Consider the following 17,633-nt stretch of genomic DNA (forward strand, 5'->3'; position numbering starts at 1 on the left):
ACAATCTCGTTGTGCGTGTATCGTGTAAAAACCGGTCGATTCATACGATTCATACCCATGTACCTACTTCCTGTGAGGATCTGCATCTAAAGAAGCTGTATCAACGAGGGAGCAACGCTTAAATACAGGTGTGTGGCACTCTTATAATAATTCAATTATTAAATTTAATACATTGATCCTTGTTGATCTAAATCCAAACGTGTGTTGTGTGTTATCGGTTATTTTTGAATAATTATTTTCGTTCAAAATGAGTAAGAGCAAAGTTCCCATTTATGTAGATGCTATTCAAACAATTGCACAAGATATAGATGCAGACTACGGGGCTTATGTTTGCTTAGAAGCAACAAAGAAAAAATCTGTTCATATGAACGAAGCGCGTTTATCTGAACTAGAAGCATCTTTTGAAGAGGCTAGATCTTTGCATCAAAAAATTGTTGAAGCTCCTCCAGAAGAGTTGAAAGTGAAATATATGGAGACTCTTACATTTCACAAATTAAAAGAAGTTTTTTTTTGTTATTCGTCTGAATTAAAGCAGCAGCTTACGGTTATCGAGACTCAAAATAGTTTTAATAAATCCATAGGTGGTTCAAACGCTCCGTCGGTAGAATTAAAGCTTCCCCACATTAAAATTCCAACCTTCGATGGTTCTCTTAAAATGTGGCCAGAATTTAAAGGGCTATTTGAAGGCTTGGTTAATAAAAACACATCGATTTCTGATGCTCATAAGCTACATTATTTAAAAAGCAATATAACTGGTGAAGCCGCAAGAATGCTGCGAAATACAGATACGAGTTTTGAGTCTGCATGGGCGTTGTTGATAAAAAGGTTTCAAAACATTCGATTATTAAAGGATAATCAGTTTAAACTCCTTTTTGATCAACCTAAAGTCACACAGGAATCTTCTGAAGATCTAAAATTATTATTAGATACAACAAACGAGTCAAAGCAATCTCTTAAAAATCTTGGTGTACCTGTAGAATCATGGGAAGACGTTCTTATTTTCCATACGGTACAAAAACTTCCATTTACTACACGAGGGCTTTGGGAATCTCATATTTCAACTCATGTCGATTATCCAAAATACAGTATATTGGAGGATTTTATTCTCATGAGATCCAGAACCTTGGATATCCTTGGACAATCCTCATCAGGTTTTCATCCACAAAAACCAAAACCTAAATCGTCGTCAATTCGTGCACATAACTCAACAATTTTGAATAAGTGTTCACTTTGTCAAGGTTTACATTCAATTCGAAATTGCTTTAAATTTAAGGCGTTCAAGATTCAAAAAAGGCTTGAATTCGCAAAGAAAAGAAAATTGTGTTTAAATTGTCTTTCAAGTGCACATTTAACACAAAGTTGCACGAGCACTTTTACGTGTTCAACGTGCCAACAAAAGCACCATTCATTACTGCACACGCCAGAGCCAGTTAATGCAATGCCTGCTAGTGAACACGCTTCAACGGCAGCTGTTCTACAACCAACTCCACCAGCTTCCTCTTCCACCCAAAATTCTCAATCGGGATCATCAGAAAAACTTCCATCCTCCATCGAAAATGCTTCAGCCTACAATGCGTTTATAGCCGAAAACACTCAATCAGCTGTTCTTCTGGCTACGGCCCTCATAAAGGTTATGACACCTACAGGCCAACCGTTGCAACTGCGAGCACTAGTGGATCCTGGATCAGAAGCTTCCTTTATAACTGAGTCTGCCGCTCAACTTTTAAATATGAAAAAGGAAAGGAGCTGTGCTAACATTATTGGTGTTGGCGAAACCACCACCAGCACTTCCAAATATAAAGTCACCTTCACCATTTTATCACGGGTAAATGCAAACTTTAGTTTACAGCTTAATGCCTTGGTCCTACCCAAACTAACAGCCTTGCTCCCTACGCAAAACATAACAAACTCTAATTGGAGTCATCTTCAAAATCTCACACTTGCGGACCCATCTTTCAACAAAACAAATAAGATTGATGTTTTACTGGGCAGTGATGTTTATCCGTTCATTATCCTTGAAGGCCTTATCAAAGGAGAGCAGGGTTCCCCTATAGCTCAAAAGACGGAACTAGGCTGGGTTCTTTCTGGGGGTATTTCGTCAAAAAACAACTCAAAAATAACATCGCTCCACATGAAAACTGAACCTCAAACTTTGGACAACTTATTAGTTAAGTTTTGGGAACTTGAAAGGGTTCCTAATCGGCAGCTGCTTTCTCCAGAAGAAGAGCAGTGTGAAACACATTTTTGTAGAACCCATCAACGCCAATTAGACGGCAAGTATATGGTCCAACTTCCTTTTAAAGAAGTAGCACCGCCGTTGTTAGGGTGGTCTCAAAAGTCAGCATTTGTTCGATTTGTACAATTGGAAAAAAGATTCAAAGCGAATGCATCTTTCTGTGAGGAGTATAAACGAGTATTTAATGAATATAAGGATCTTAACCATATGACTGAAGTGGGGCCTACTGCATTATCTTCTCCTCATTATTTTCTTCCCCACCACGCAGTGATGAAAGAATCCAGCTCAACTACGAAGCTACGGATTGTTTTTGATGCGTCCTGTAAGACATCAGACGGAACATCTCTAAATGATCATCTGTTTATCGGCCCGAGATTGCAAGATGACATCTTTGACCATATATCTCGATTTAGGAAACATAAAATTGCATTTACCGCCGACATTAATAAAATGTATAGGCAAATTTGGGTTACGCCAAATGATTCCTTGTATCAACTTATTTTATGGCGAGACCTAGAAGGGGATGGGGTTAAGATATACCGCCTTAACACGGTCACATTCGGCACAGCTTCCGCACCGTATTTAGCAATTCGTACGCTTCAACAACTTGCAGCAGATGAGCGAGATGATTACCCTATTGCATCGAAAATAGCTTTGAAAAACTTTTATGTGGATGATGTTATTCACGGGGCAGACTCAGTAGCCGAGGCCTTGGAAATGCAGTCTCAACTTATAACAATGTTGAAACATGGAGGTTTTCCGTTACGAAAGTGGGCGAGCAACTGTGAGATGCTACTGACATCTGTTCCAGAGGAGGACAGGGAAATACAAGTTCCACTTTCTTTCAGAGAAGAAGATGCAATAAAAGCGCTTGGAATACAGTGGCATCCGGCGAAGGATATTTTTACGTTCAAGATCGCTCTTCAAGATCTTAAGACTACTACAAAACGGAGTATCCTGTCCGATCTTGCACGTCTTTACGATCCAATGGGATGGATAGCACCCTGCGTCATCGTTGGCAAGATATTAATGCAAGACATCTGGAAGGAAAAACACACCTGGGATTCTGAACTCCCAGCAACAATCGTTTCTGCGTGGCATAAACTGAAGATGGAACTAAATGCTTTAAAGGCCATTGAGATTCCCCGCTGGATCAACTTCACCAAGGAGTCAAAGATTGAGGTCCATGGATTCTGCGATGCCTCCGAAAAGGCATATGCTGCAGCAATCTACCTTCGAATAACCACTGGAATAAAAATTTACACAAACCTTATCTTGGCAAAAACAAGAGTGGCACCTTTAAAAAATAAGTCCATAGCTAGGTTGGAACTTTGTGGAGCCTTGCTATTAGCACAGCTTTTGGTCCATACTGTAAAGACGATGGAGCTTCAATCGTCAAAAATATTTGCTTGGTGTGATTCTCAAATCACACTTGCATGGATCAAAAGTGCACCCTACATAAGGACCACATTTGTAGCCAACAGAGTGGCAGAAATTCAGGAACTTACTGATCCTCAGCGTTGGAACTACGTTCCATCTAAGAAAAATCCAGCGGACATTGCATCCAGAGGAGTTTCTCCCAATGAACTCGTAGAAAACCATCAATGGTGGTATGGGCCCGCATTTTTACAGGGGTTTGATGAACAACTTCATCTTTCATCCGAAATAAAATCTACCGACCTTGAGACCAAAGCGTCGGAGATATCAAAAACCAAAAATGATTTGATCGCATCTGGGTATCCCATTATAAATATTTTTCAGCTCTGCGTCCACTTCACGTGTTTCGAAACAAATCAACCGCTATTTGAACGCTTTTCCTCCTTGAATCGTCTCTATAGAGCTGCTGCGTATTGGCGTCGCTATCTTACCAACTTAAAATTTAAGGCAAAGAATATAACAACTCGCATATCTGGACCACTTTCAGTGGATGAAATATCTTCTGCTCGAACGCGATTGATTGTTTATGTCCAGAAAGAGTTTTTTGCCGAAGACATTTCAAGGCTTACAAAAGGTGATACAGTTTCTAAAAGGAGCAAACTGGCAAGACTTTCACCAATCGTCGATGAGAAAGGAATTCTTCGAGTTGGAGGTCGATTGGAAAACGCTGATTTACCCTATTCACAGCGACATCCAATAATTTTACCTTCGCAAGGTTTTTTAACGTCGCTTATCGTTCATGACACTCACATGAAGTTACTACATGGAGGTCAGCAATTAATGATGGCAATACTTCGTACTGAGTACTGGATTGTGCACCTAAAATCGACTGTTAAAAAATGTATTCACAAATGTTTGAAATGCTACAGGTTTACGGCAACTGAGATGCAGCAGCAGCATTTGTTCAGCCAATTACCGACCGATAGCACTAACGTCTCTTCTTTCTAAGGTCATGGAAACGCTGACTAATTATCAGCTTAAGAAATTTCTTGAGGAACGGAAGCTTCTTAATGACCGGCAGTACGGCTTTCGTAGCAGGTTGGTTTACTGTTGATCTCATGGTTCATCTCACCGATCAGTGGAACAAATCTTAACATAGTTTTGGAGAAAGTAAGATTATTGCACTTGATATTTCAAAGACATTTGAGAAAGTCTGGCATCTTGCTCTCTAATCGAAAATGAGTGCTTTCGGTATCGACGAATCTCTTCTTCCTTGGATTAGTAATTTTCTTTCGAACCGTTCAATAAAAGTTGTTTAGGACGGATTTAAATCCGAAACCCAGGGCTCCGTTTTGTCTCCGACCCTCTTCCTCATTTTTGTAAATGATCTCTTGACTGCTACTTCTAGTCCAATACATTGTTTCGCTGACGATAGTACTCTTAGCTTTTCATATTTATTTCCAGACTCACAACCCTCCTTTTCGGATGTGGAGCTGTAACGGCAAAATTAATTAGCTCCTACACAGCATTGTACAATGGGGAATAAAAAATGGTGTGGAATTTAATGCTTCGAAAACCCAAATGCTGTCTTGCATCGATAAACCCTCTTTGCCACTATCTATGAGTGGCACTTGCTTCAACGAAACGGAAAATCTTGAAATCCTCGGAATATGCATCAGCAACCACCTTTTATAGGATTTTTGAGACGTTGCAAGAAATTTTTCTCTCCGTCTGATCTAGCTACAATCTACAAAACCTATATACGTCCGAAACTTGAATATAACTCTCATCTCTGGGCTGGTGCTCCAGTAACTTTTTTGAGCCTCTTGGACAGTATTCAAAAATAGCTTTTAAAATGATTGGTGACATTCACATCACCAACTCGTTTACATCACTTGAACATCGACGCAAGGTTTCTTGCTTCACCCTTTTTTTTAACGAACTATGCTCTAGTGAAATAGCCAGTTGCATTCCTCCCCTTTAACTATTTAACCGTAATACCCACGCTTCTAGGAATGCCCATCAGTTTACTCTTGAGCCCAACTTCGGCCGTACTATGAAGTAGAGAGATTCTTTTTTTAGCCGTAGTTCGATGGATGGTGGAACGCCTTGCCACGCTCTATCTTTCCCTGTCATTGCAATGCTCAGAAATTTAAAACCAATATACACCGCCATCTCCTGTGCAATCCTTCCTTTTCTTAAGGCTGACACTGCGTCTTTGGCATATTAAAGGTATAAAAAACATTTTTGGTGTTTGCTTATTATAAAAAAAAATAGCAATTATGTTGATGTTTACAGTGTCAAATGACCCACCGGTGGTCTTACTATTTTTTTTGTTGATAATTTTGTATTTGTTTTAGGATTTAAAGAATGGATACTAAAATATTTGATTTGAAGAAAGCGATGTGTACTTTGAAGGATCGGATTCAGTACATGCCAATATTGCCAACTGATTCCAATGAACCTTCCAGTGCTTCCAACGTAATATTACCATCTGAAGCTGATTCGGATGAGGATGAACAGGAGGAAAAGGAGCCTGATATTTGGACACCTGCTCATGGAAGATCGTTGAAAAATTTTCATTCTGAGGAGACTTCAGAGTCTGTTGTAGATTTCAGTGATAGAAAAGAACCCTTTGACTTTTTTCCCTTATGGTGACCCAAAAAAATAAATAAGTTAATTGTTCAAAACACAATCACGGCTAAAGAGATGGGTCGATACGGACGTCACTGAAGTAAAAGAGTTCCTTTGACTTGTCATTTACATGGGGTACGTCAAATATTGGAATAACGATAAATTTTACCAACATTAATATGTCTCCCAAGTTATGTCCTGGAACCGCTTTCAACTCATTTTGAGATTAATTCACTTTTCCGACAATTCAACAGTTGGAAACAATCGTCTGGGTAAAATCAGCGGCGTCCTGGATAGATTGGACAAAACAAATTCTCAAACTCCTTGTGAGGTACTAGCCGTGGATGAATCGATGATACCCTGGCGCGGAAGGCTTCAGTTACTTCAATATAATCCTGGTAAGTCACACAAATACCGGGTCAAAATCTACAAATTATTTGACCCTACTGTTAACACTTTACAAGTTCCGTATAAGCTGGAAAAAATAACGGTTTTAATCAAAGAGGTGTAGCAGGAACACTGCGTAAAAATCGAAAAGAAATCTGATGGACGTAACAATGGCGAAGCTAAAGAAAGGAGATATTATCGGACCGAAAAATCCATCTGTAGAAGTAGATAAATGGAGAGATAAGCGGGAAGTTCTGATGCTGAGCGCAAAGCATGATCTAGGGGTGATAGCTACCGGAAGAAAGAACCGAAATAATGAAGTCATAAACAAACTAAAAGTAATAGACGAATATAACTACGCCAAACAAGGAATTGACATCTCTGACCAAATGGCATGCTATTTCTCTCCGTTGAGAAAAACAATAAGAGGGTTCCACAAAATTGCGTTTGAATATTTGTTGTCAACATCTGTAGTCAATGCCTTGCTAACTTACAAGGAAAAAAAACGAAAAATAACATATAAATCGTCGAATTTCTAAAATAAATTTATGAAGCATTGTGTGAAAAAAGAAGCGCCAACGTTCGCGTGGAACAACAACGTTCTTCTTCTCATACACTCAAAGAATTCAAAACAAGAGACTTAAGCAACCGCAAACTCAGAAAACGGTTTTCGAACTGCTTCGAGTAGTTGTAAAAAACTTTGAAATGGAATGAAGCAGGAAAAAAGGCCAAACAAGACTCAACTTTCTGCAATACCTGTGAAGGAAAACTAGCACTTTACTTGGAATGCTTTAACAAAAAACAATAATTTAAATGTATTTTTTATACCTTATGTTATGTTTCGTGCGTTAACTTATTTACTCAAGGTGGGGCTACAGTCCTGTGTGCACTAGGGCTTCGCCCAACAAACTTCTCCATCTAGCTCGGTCCCTAGCTAGATGTCTCCAGTTTCGCGGTCCAAATTGGGTGAGGTCACCTTCCACTTGTGCGCGCCACCTGATCCGGGGTCTTCCTCTACTGCGCTGTCCTGTGGGTGCGGATTCGTAGACTTTCCGGGCCGGAGCATTAAAGTATTTATTTTTTGCATACAATTCGAAGAACTTCAGTTATTTATGAATTGTTTTTAATTTTTTCTTAATAACTAGGTGCCCAGAAAGAAAAAATAATGTTTTATTCTTGCACCACTGAAATAATGCTGGAACAATGACATATAGAGCATGCCCCACCGGTGGTACATATGGCCTCGTGGGAATAATTTTCATGACCCACCGGTAAGTCACGTGGCATTCAACGTGAAGCCGTTGATAAGCCGGTTAGAAGCAATTAATACGCCTGTTAAGAGCCGTTAATCATCTGCTTAGAGTCGTTGATAAGCCCTTTAGAAGCAGTCTATACACCCGTTTAGATAAGTCGGTTAAGAGCCGTTAATAAGCCGATTGAAATTAGTTGAAAAGCCAATATTAAATAATAGTTAACCTAGGTTTCAAAAGCAGTGAGGAAGAGCTAGCAGTCGAAAGAAACCTACCAAAGAATCAATAACTCAATAAATAATAATAAAATCAATAATTAAAGAGATTTAAAGTTTTATTAAATTAAATTTGCAATCAGAGTAATAATAACTTAAAAACCTTTATACCTTTATCCAGTATCCGAAGAGCATATTTTAACCTATGAATTGAAAGTAAAACATAAATTGTTTCTTAAAAATTACTTGTAACTTTTCCGGAACCCAAAAGTCGAAAGCCATCAGGATAATTAAAAGAGGCTGGGATGCGACCCACACTGATAACTTCCCATCCCGTCTGTCGATTTGTCTTGCTCAAAAGTTTGTCTATTTTTACCAAATTTGCGTACTATTTTTTGTAGATTTTATTTTGTATGCAAAAACGGACAGTTGGATTTTTATATACAAATCACTGAATATCGAAAACAATATTTTCTGTGAAATAAAATAAGTTTAAATCCAATATTTCAAATTTTTGAAAAGATATTTGAGTCGAAAATCATTTTTTACCAACTTTTGTTAATTTTGTTTCGGTTTTTAATGTTTTGTAAAAACACAGTCTATTTGATTTTTTTCAAAATTTTATCGAATGTTGACAACAATATTTTTTGAAAGATAAAAGAAAATAATAGCCAATATCTCAAAGTTTTGAAAAGATATTTGAGTCGAATATCAATTTTAACCAACTTTTATTAATTTTTTTGTACAAAAACTGTCAATTCGATTTTTCTCAACATTTTTCAGAATGTTGAAAACAATATTTCTTATAAGATAAAATAAGTTTGAAGCCTAAATTTCAAGTTTTTGGAAAGATATTTGAATCGATATTCAATTTTTACCAACTTTGAGTAATGTTTTTTTTAGATTTTTATTTTTTCCACAAAAAACTGTAAATTCGATTTTTCTCAAAATTTTATCTGATGTCAAAAACATTATTCTTCGTTGCACAAAATTGTTTTGGAGATGAAATCATATTTAAGTCGTATAATTGTTTAAGGTACAATTTTTTTTTTCAGTTTTTTTGATTTATAAAAAAAAACCGTTAAATGGATCTTTTTCAAAAAATATACATCTGTGATATCACGTTACAATATGTTATATAAAATTTAATTCAAGTCTCTTGCGTTTTTGGTTCGTAAGATATTTAGGGTTAACCAAAATTGTCAACTTTTTTTCAAACTGCTATGGTAAAAAAACCACCCACGCAATTTTCTTGAGAGCCCTTTCTGCATCTTTCTGGCTTATGATCTGTATAACAAAATGTTTTTGAAATCGTTATCTCTTCTGGTTCTTGAGCTATGGACAACGAAAAAAACGTCGGAAACGGACGGACGTACGGACGCACGAACGTACGTACACACGCACGCACAGACTTCTTTCTAAAAGTCTTTTACTTCGACTCTAAGGACCTTGAAACGCCGAGAAATGTCAAAATTTTCAATTTCACAAATCGGGCCCATTGCAATAACTTTCTATGGGAAGTTAATATCGCTCATCAATAAAAAGCAGTTGTTTCATTTATAATAACTTCAACTGTTAACTGTTATTTATTTGTATGTTTTTTTGTTGGCAATGCTGTCCTGTTAAATGATGATCCTAAAAGTTCAATAAATTCTTGATTGAAACAGTGTTGAAAACAGTGCTGTCTTCACGCTAATTATTTTATTAAGTGAGATACAACGCTTCAGTACGTAGGCGAAGTCAAATTTTCCTAAATGAGTTTAACTAACATAAATCTCAGAGACTCTCACTCTACGAAATCTGCTGTCCTTTTCTTTTTAATTTCCTCAAACTTAAACTTAGAAAAAAAGAACTAAAATATTTAAATTCGCATTCATCCGATTTTTTATTGTTTTTGGCATTTTATACAAAATCAACATTTTATTGTGTGCAACAATTGAAATAGAATTTTAAATAAAATAAAAGATTTTATATCCAATTCTTTCGTATCCAAATTTCTTGGATTCATTTGTTTTTTTTTAGTCGTTTTTTTTCTAGAAAGGTAAAGACAAATTAATGAAGGTAGAATATTTAACAGATTCTTTTTTTTTTGTGGAAAAAAACTCTTTCCATCAATCAACACCAAACAATGTTAAGTAAATAATGATTCTGACTATTTTATAGAATTTCTAAATCTATACGACGACGTTGAGTAAAAATCGCTGTTTTCCACTCTCAACAATCATTCGAATTCAAAAGCAAAGAAAGTTGAAGAAATCATAAAAAAAGGGTCTTTAAGAATAATATTAAAAGTTCTTTATGAATCAACCAGCCATCACATCATCACCCTTATTTGCTTTCGGTACTTTTATTTTCAACAGAATAGAATTAGTATCGAATAGACCCAAAATTCTAATTAAAAATTCGTATTGATAAAATTTTGTTGCTCTATAAAGGCGAATTCGAAAGCAGTAAAAATTGAGCCATTTAACAACCAGTTACCCACTTAATCAATTGCAGAAAAACGTCGCATTTTAATTGTCCTTGTTTTTTTTTGCGCTTTGCTTTGTTTTGTTTAAGAGGGATTTAAGAAGGGGGATTTGTTGGGCTTAAGAGGATACAAAAGTTGATAAGGAGGGTCTAGAAATCTTTTATTTCCATGAAGAAATAAAGCCTGACACCTGTTTCATCATAGCTTTGTGATTGATTGGTGAAATAATCAAATACCCTATTCGTTAACATATTTCCAATATGTTTTCGAAAAAGTTATTTAACTTTGAATAAAATTAACGTTCGGTATTTGACAGTTTGGTCATATTATTAAAGCTAAAACTGTTAATTTTCCAGGCTTTAATAGAGTCTGTTTTGTCAATTCTCGTGAAAACGTGAAAATATAAAATTGTACATTCAAATTTGTTTAGTTCGGGCCAGGGTTCCATTTTGAGGTTTTGTACGTTTTTAAAATAATGTAATCTTTTGGGAATGCAATTTGTATATATCGTTTATTGAATTCAATTTAGGGTTGCATTCATTGATTTCAACTAAAGATTTTTCCTTTAAATTTTGATTTCACTAATCATCTGACCTTAAGAAGACTGCAATCGTTTTCTCGCCAATCATTTGACTTCAATCAATTGTTTGTTATCATTTGAGACTTCGTGCATTCATTGAATTCAATTGAAGTATCAGACACGAAGAGATTAGAATCAATATTTTGAAAGTCTGTAGTGAAATTTCACTTAAGAATGCTAAGTCTTAAGTCAATGTAAAGAATACATGAAGTCTCAAATGAATTCATTAAATTTATTTCAGTTAGGTAAATTATTGGTGATTGGAAAATTTCAAATACTAATCTTGAGGTGAATTGAAATGAATGGAATCTTTATATTGAAGTCATAAAAGATTACATTTTCAAAAGATTGTATTCTTTTGCATGCCTGATTAGTTTTACTGAGAAATAATGAACAGCAAAAACCGAAGAGAGGTTTTTTTGTCTGTCAACTGAAATGTTCAGCTATATAGGTCATGGCTATTGGCTATATCATTATCAAACTTAAACAATAGAAGGAGGGAACGTTGTGGTAACACGTTGAAGTAATGCGAACTGGCCTCTGAGATCGTGTGATTTGATTCTATTAGACTTATTTCAAGAAAAAGCATTTTCTAGCATTTCGTACCTTCTGCCGCTTAAAATCTCCTTGTTTGGATGGCATACTACCAGTAATGTTACAAGAACTGCAAGACATAGCAGTTACATGGCTGGAGACCATCTTCAAAGGATGTCTCTATCTTAATCATATACCGAAGACATGCAGACAGATCAATAGTTTTTATTCTGAAAGTGGATAGGAGTGGCCATAAATACGCGAAGGATTTACGGCCGATTATGGCCGTTTCGTCCTATCCTCGCAATGAAATCGTTGTTATACGGGCGATTTCAATGTACACAAATCATTATAGCTTCAACATTTGGGCCAGTCAACACCAGAAGGAGTGTGAGCTTAGATCTTCGCTGAGTTAAACCACCTAACTCAGCTGGTTAACGAGCCCAATCGAATATCGGACGTGGTAGGTCGAGCAGAAAACACTCTTGACTTGTTTCTTACTTCGGACCCTGGTAAGTACACTATTAGTGTTCTATCTTCTCTAGGCACATCTGAACATTGTGTCATATTAGCAAATTTCTCGTGTAAAAACTCTCCAGTTAAAGAAAGAGCTCCTAAGAAGCTCTCAATAATTATTTTAGGATTTTTAACTGGTCACTATGCTTCCTCCATAGTGACGTTGACGCCAGCGCTGATATGATAACAAGTTTAATTCTCCTGGGAATGAGAACTTTTATCCCGAATAATGTTAAAAGCATCAGACCTAAGGAAAACGCATGGTTCGATGCAAGCTGTAAAGAGGTTATTATGGGCAAGAAGGTAAGTTTCCGTTAATTTAAAGCCGATCCAACAGAGGAAAACCGGAATAAGTTCAAGCAAGCCAGCAAGGCCTGCCCATATTCGACGGACAAAATTTTTAAATGACCAAAAATTACGGCAAAAAATACTGCAATGTCCCAAAGGCAGTACAAATTTTTGGTCATTTGTAAAAAATATGAGAAATTCTTCCTCTTCCTCGGTTCCTACGCTCGTTGTGAATGACACTCCATTTGTTAGTTCTTTAGAGAAAGCAAATCTCTTTGCTAGGCAGTTCACCGCCAATTCCACGCTGCAAGTGAGTGTTATGACTCCGCCTGTACTTGAGCGAGTTAGTGATTCTATGGGACCAATCTTTTTTCGCACTCGTACTGTGGCAAGAGTCCTTAGAGATTTTAACACACATAAAACCGTTGGTCCGGATGGTATCCCCGCTATTGTTCTGAAGAGGTGTTCTTCAACGCTGGCAAATGACTGACAATAAGGCTTTCGTTGCAATAGGTCTACTGGTGATCTTATGGTTCATCTCACGGAACAGTGGAACAAATCTTTACATAGTTTTGGAGAAAGTAAGATTATTGCACTAGATATTTCAAAAGCATTTGATAGGGTTTGGCATCAGGCTCTCTTATCGAAAAGGCGTGCTTTTGGTTTTTATGAACCCCTCTTTAATTGGATTAGTAATTCCCTTTCGAATCGTTCAATACAAGTGGTATTGGATGGATTTAAGTCTGAAAACCACACAAAAAATGCTGGTGTGTCCCAGGGCTCTGTTTTGTCTCCAACACTCTTTCTCAATTTTACTAACGATCTTCTGTCTGCAACTTTTAATCCAATACATTGTTTCGCTGACGATATTACTCTTAGCTTTTCATATTCGTTATCAGATTCACATTCCTCTTCTTCAGATGTGGAACTGCAACGACAAAATATAATAAGCTCATAAAATTCCGACCTAAACAGCATTGTACAATGGGGAATAAGAAACCGCGTGGAATTTAATGCTTCGAAAACGCAATGATGTCTTGTATCTTTAAAGTGTAATTTACCACCCTTGCCTTTATCCATATATGGCACTTGTATCAAGGAAACTGAAAATATCGATATTCTCGGTATCACCAACCACCTTTTGTGGAACGATAACATACGCGATTTCGCCAAAAATGCAGCAAGATGTTTGGGTTTTCTAAGGCGATGCAAGAAGTTTTTCTCCCCCTCTAATCTGGCTGTTATCTACAAGACTTATATACGTCCGAAGCCTGATTATAACTGCCATATCTAGGCTGGTGCTCCTGCAAATTACTTAAGAATCATGGACAGTATTCAATATAGAGCATTTTGATGGATTGGTGATATTTCTATCATACTAGTATTTACGTTGCTTGAACATCGTCGAAATGTTTCTTGTTTCACCCTCTTTTACCGTTATTTTAATGGTTTATGCTCTAGAGAAATAGCTAGTCGCATTCCTCCCCTTAAACAGTTCATCCCTAATACTCACGCTTCTGGGAATGCTCATCAAAATACCCTCTAGCCAACTTCGGTCGTACTGTCAAGTACATATTCATGAATTCAAAACCAATTCACACCGACACCTCCTTTCAACCCCTCTCTCCCTTTTCTAATGCTCACACGGTTGAAGTGTCTCTTAGACTTTAATCACCAAGAGGGATCACTTTGATTGCTTAAATAGTGAGGCGGCGTTTAATTGGGAGTGATCTAGTCATAAACAAGACTCACGATACAGCAACAGCGAATGGAATTTACTCGCCTTCACCAAGTTTGAACCGAGGTCGACTAGGGTATAGTTTTCTACACTAAGTCCAAATTTTGTCTACGCTCACTGCATGAACGTAAAAGAGTGTGGAGAAGATCAGTTGAGAGATACAATTCGACAACGTTTACCTAGTGGAACATTTTCTTGGGGCGTTACGTCATGGTGTGGGCAGGAATTTCAGTGCCCGGAGTTACTAGACTCTATGTGCATAGTGAAATGATCGGTTCAATTCATTTATTACATCACCAACATTTTGGATGGTTTGGTTTCTTTGTATCATTTATTGTTAAAAATGTCGTTTTTTAATCAAGACAATGCGAGACCTTACGTTGCCAGGTGCATAACGGACTGCTTGGAAGAAGTAGTAGTGGCTTGGCCTGCCATGAACCCAGACATGAAACCCTTCCAACATATTTAGGATCTGTGGAAAAAATTATAAGGAAATGCTGGCTTTTCCCGAGACAAAAAGTCGGCTGAGATTGAGATTGAGGAGTGGGATAATTCAGACGACATGATCTTAAAATTGAAGGGACTAGTCGAATTAAAGCTTTGATAGATGTTAGGGGAGGTAATACCCACAACTCAGAAAACAAAAACAAGAAGACAATTCAATATCAGTAATTTTTTATTGCTTACTTCCTAGACGAAGAAGGTGCCTCCAATAACGTCCTTACTAAATCGATTCATAAGCCACTTACTCACTTGGGCGTAGAGGTTTTTATTCAAGAAAAGATACTTTCTATACAAAGAGATAGAAAGATTCAAGCTTCGCTAGGTAACACAATCTCAAACTGAAGTGATGCTTTTTATGACCAAAGTTAAAATACCTGCCTTCACTCTACCTTGACTAAACGGTCAAATCCTTACTTTATTCACCAGCGTAAAATATCAAAGAAATATTCAAGATCCCAAAATTAAATGAAAATCAAACTTTGAAGAACGGATTAAAAAACCCTGCATTGCCTTGTGCGCCTATAGAAAAAATGTTGGTAAGAAAATGGACCTTCAGCTGAAGATCATTTTGTGGACGTACACAGCAGTTGTACGTAAGTTGAACGTCTTGCGCATCGATTGTGTGGTGGAGCTTAACAAGAAAAGAAATCAGTTTTAAAGAATAGGTAGTGTTGGCACCACAAGGGCCCTTCGATCCTGCGCAACAGATGCCTTAAATGTCATTCTGCTTCCTCCTGCCAGTAGACCTACACATTAAAAATATAATATCGTGCATCGCGCTAAGGATTAAAGAGTCAAACTGTTGGTTTCCTAGACCCTATGGTCATAGCAAATCTAAAGAATTGATTCCAGCGGATATTTTTGTGACGACAACCGACTATTGTATCCCTGGCATGTACCTCAGCAAAGATTGTAAAGTCATCTTTATTGCCAGAAAGGATTGGGAAGATGGTATATTTACGAAAGACTTCGCTACCACTTTCTTTATTGTTGGGTCGGGAACCTTCTCTGAATCCTTAAATGTCTCTAAGTCTTTTAGGCTACCTGATTCTGCCAGTGTATTTCAATCGGAATTACAAGCAATCAGAGAAGCAAACAAAATACTGAAATCGAACTCTAACCAAAATAGAAACATGGCTATCTACATTGACAGCTAAGCGGCTTTTATGGCTGGTAATTCAGTCACAATATCTTTGATACTGGTCCAACAATGCCGAGATGAACTATCCACCCTTAACATCAACCTCCTTGTCAGTCTTGTTTGATTTCCAGTTTATTGTGGAATTAATGGAAACAAACGGGCTGATAAGTTTGCCCGACATGGATAGCAACTTCGTAGCTCGCTTGCGGAAAGGGTAAATTTTCCTTGGGAAGCTATGAAGGCCAAAATGTTATCAATTTTTCTAAAAGAATACAACAGCAGGTGAAAAAGTTTAACTAACTATACCATTTTCAGGAAGATATGGCCTGCATAAAACACAAACCGTTTTATCGAACTTCTAAGCAGGCACAGGCATGATATAGCCAGGGTCACGGCCATAGGTACCAGACATTGTGCGATACTCACTGATGAAGCTTCGTAGACCAACATGAAAGTGAAAGTGTGATTCTCTTTCTCTGTAAAGGTCCTGCTTTGGATAGTTCCAGAATGTTAAGTTTTAAAAGGGCTTTCCTAAAAAATTTGAAAGATCTTTCCGATATGAAAATCAAAGTATTGGCTTTAGAAGCACTAATAGATTCGCGAAACAAGGTCTTCTTGTCACTGCTCTCTTACTTACTTCCTTTTTGACTTAATCTCTCTATAGACGAATAAAATTAGAAGAAAATTAATTTAGAAAAGTGTTGAAGATTCTTATCAAAATTAACTCAATTTGTTTAAATTATAGGTCAGCTAAGCAGAACTAACTCCATTATTCACAAAGTATTGGTGCTTTTTTTCATCAAAAAACCAAGGAAACCTTATTAATTCTCTCACACCCTTAACTTCTGCTTCTGAACTTCTGATATAATTTAAAATAATTATAACAAAATGAAAATTATTATAATTTGTCAATTTGTTGCTCCTTCTCAATATACTCGTATAAAATACCTCCTCTATACTCTAAGACTCTATGTTGCGTTACTATCAAATTCAAGTTTATTAACGACTTTTACTCCTGTAATTAGATACTTTCGTCCCCGAAAAGAAAAACCCCAATTGAAATAATAAAATAACAATCATCTACGTCTATGTATGTTGTTGTGTATAGCTTGACAAAGCTTTAAGGACGAAATACAAAAATAATACTGAAAGAAAATGTTTACTTTTATTTCCGAAAATTTCATGTGGGGGTTGTGCTTTGTCCTTCTTCTGGTATTTGGGTATAGAAGACAGGAGTAGGAGTATATTGAGTTTTGTTTCCAATTTCACCAGTGGACAAAATTATTCTTTGTTGAATAATTCGTACCCCAATTTCGTTCGTCCTCGTCCTTGTCGAATATCCTAACTCTGTTCCTGCTTACTAATGTGTGGTTTCGAATTTGCTTTCGCTTCTTACCCTCTCACCCTTAATGGTATAGGTATTGGTATTGGTAGGGTATGGATATGGACGTTGTCACTGTTGTTGTTTTTCGTCCTTATAGCTCAGCTATAGCAGCAGCAAAGGGGATGAAGTAATTAATTATGAAATTACTGCCAATGTGCCTGTTAATTTATTAACGAAATTGATTTATTCGATTTTATCGATATAGAAAAGCGCATAGCGAAGGAAAGAGCACGGTGTGTGATTCCGGATATATGCCCGCGTTTTGTGAATTTTAAGCAACCAAAGCAAATTATAGCGAACAATAGCAACTACGGTGGGCAACACCGCCGCCGCCTCCGCCCGCACCGTGCTTCTTGCGTTGAGTCAAAAATAATAGCCC

General features: G+C 37.0%; 2 protein-coding genes across 3 annotated transcripts in view; both read left to right on the top strand.

The window, feature by feature from the left end:
• The window catches only part of LOC129940273 (polypyrimidine tract-binding protein 3), a 768,555-nt gene that overhangs the window by 30,222 nt on the left and 720,700 nt on the right, over nucleotides 1-17,633 (top strand). The window lies entirely within an intron of this gene.
• LOC129940981 (uncharacterized) lies at nucleotides 248-6,271 on the top strand. The gene is made up of 2 exons (XM_056049514.1): nucleotides 248-4,575; nucleotides 5,983-6,271. Exons 1-2 carry the CDS (start codon nucleotides 248-250, stop codon nucleotides 6,269-6,271), a joined length of 4,617 nt encoding a protein of 1,538 aa, XP_055905489.1.

The sequence above is a fragment of the Eupeodes corollae genome, chromosome 1 (genome assembly GCF_945859685.1).
Source record: "Eupeodes corollae chromosome 1, idEupCoro1.1, whole genome shotgun sequence".
Taxonomy (NCBI): Eukaryota; Metazoa; Arthropoda; class Insecta; order Diptera; family Syrphidae; genus Eupeodes; species Eupeodes corollae.

Coding starts and splice junctions, on each gene's coding strand:
- LOC129940981 (XM_056049514.1), top strand. CDS start 248: ATGAGTAAGAGCAAAGTTCCCATTTATGTAGATGCTATTCAAACAATT. Junction 4,576..5,982: donor GAGATGCAGCAGCAGCATTT/GTTCAGCCAATT, acceptor TAGGATTTAAAG/AATGGATACTAAAATATTTG.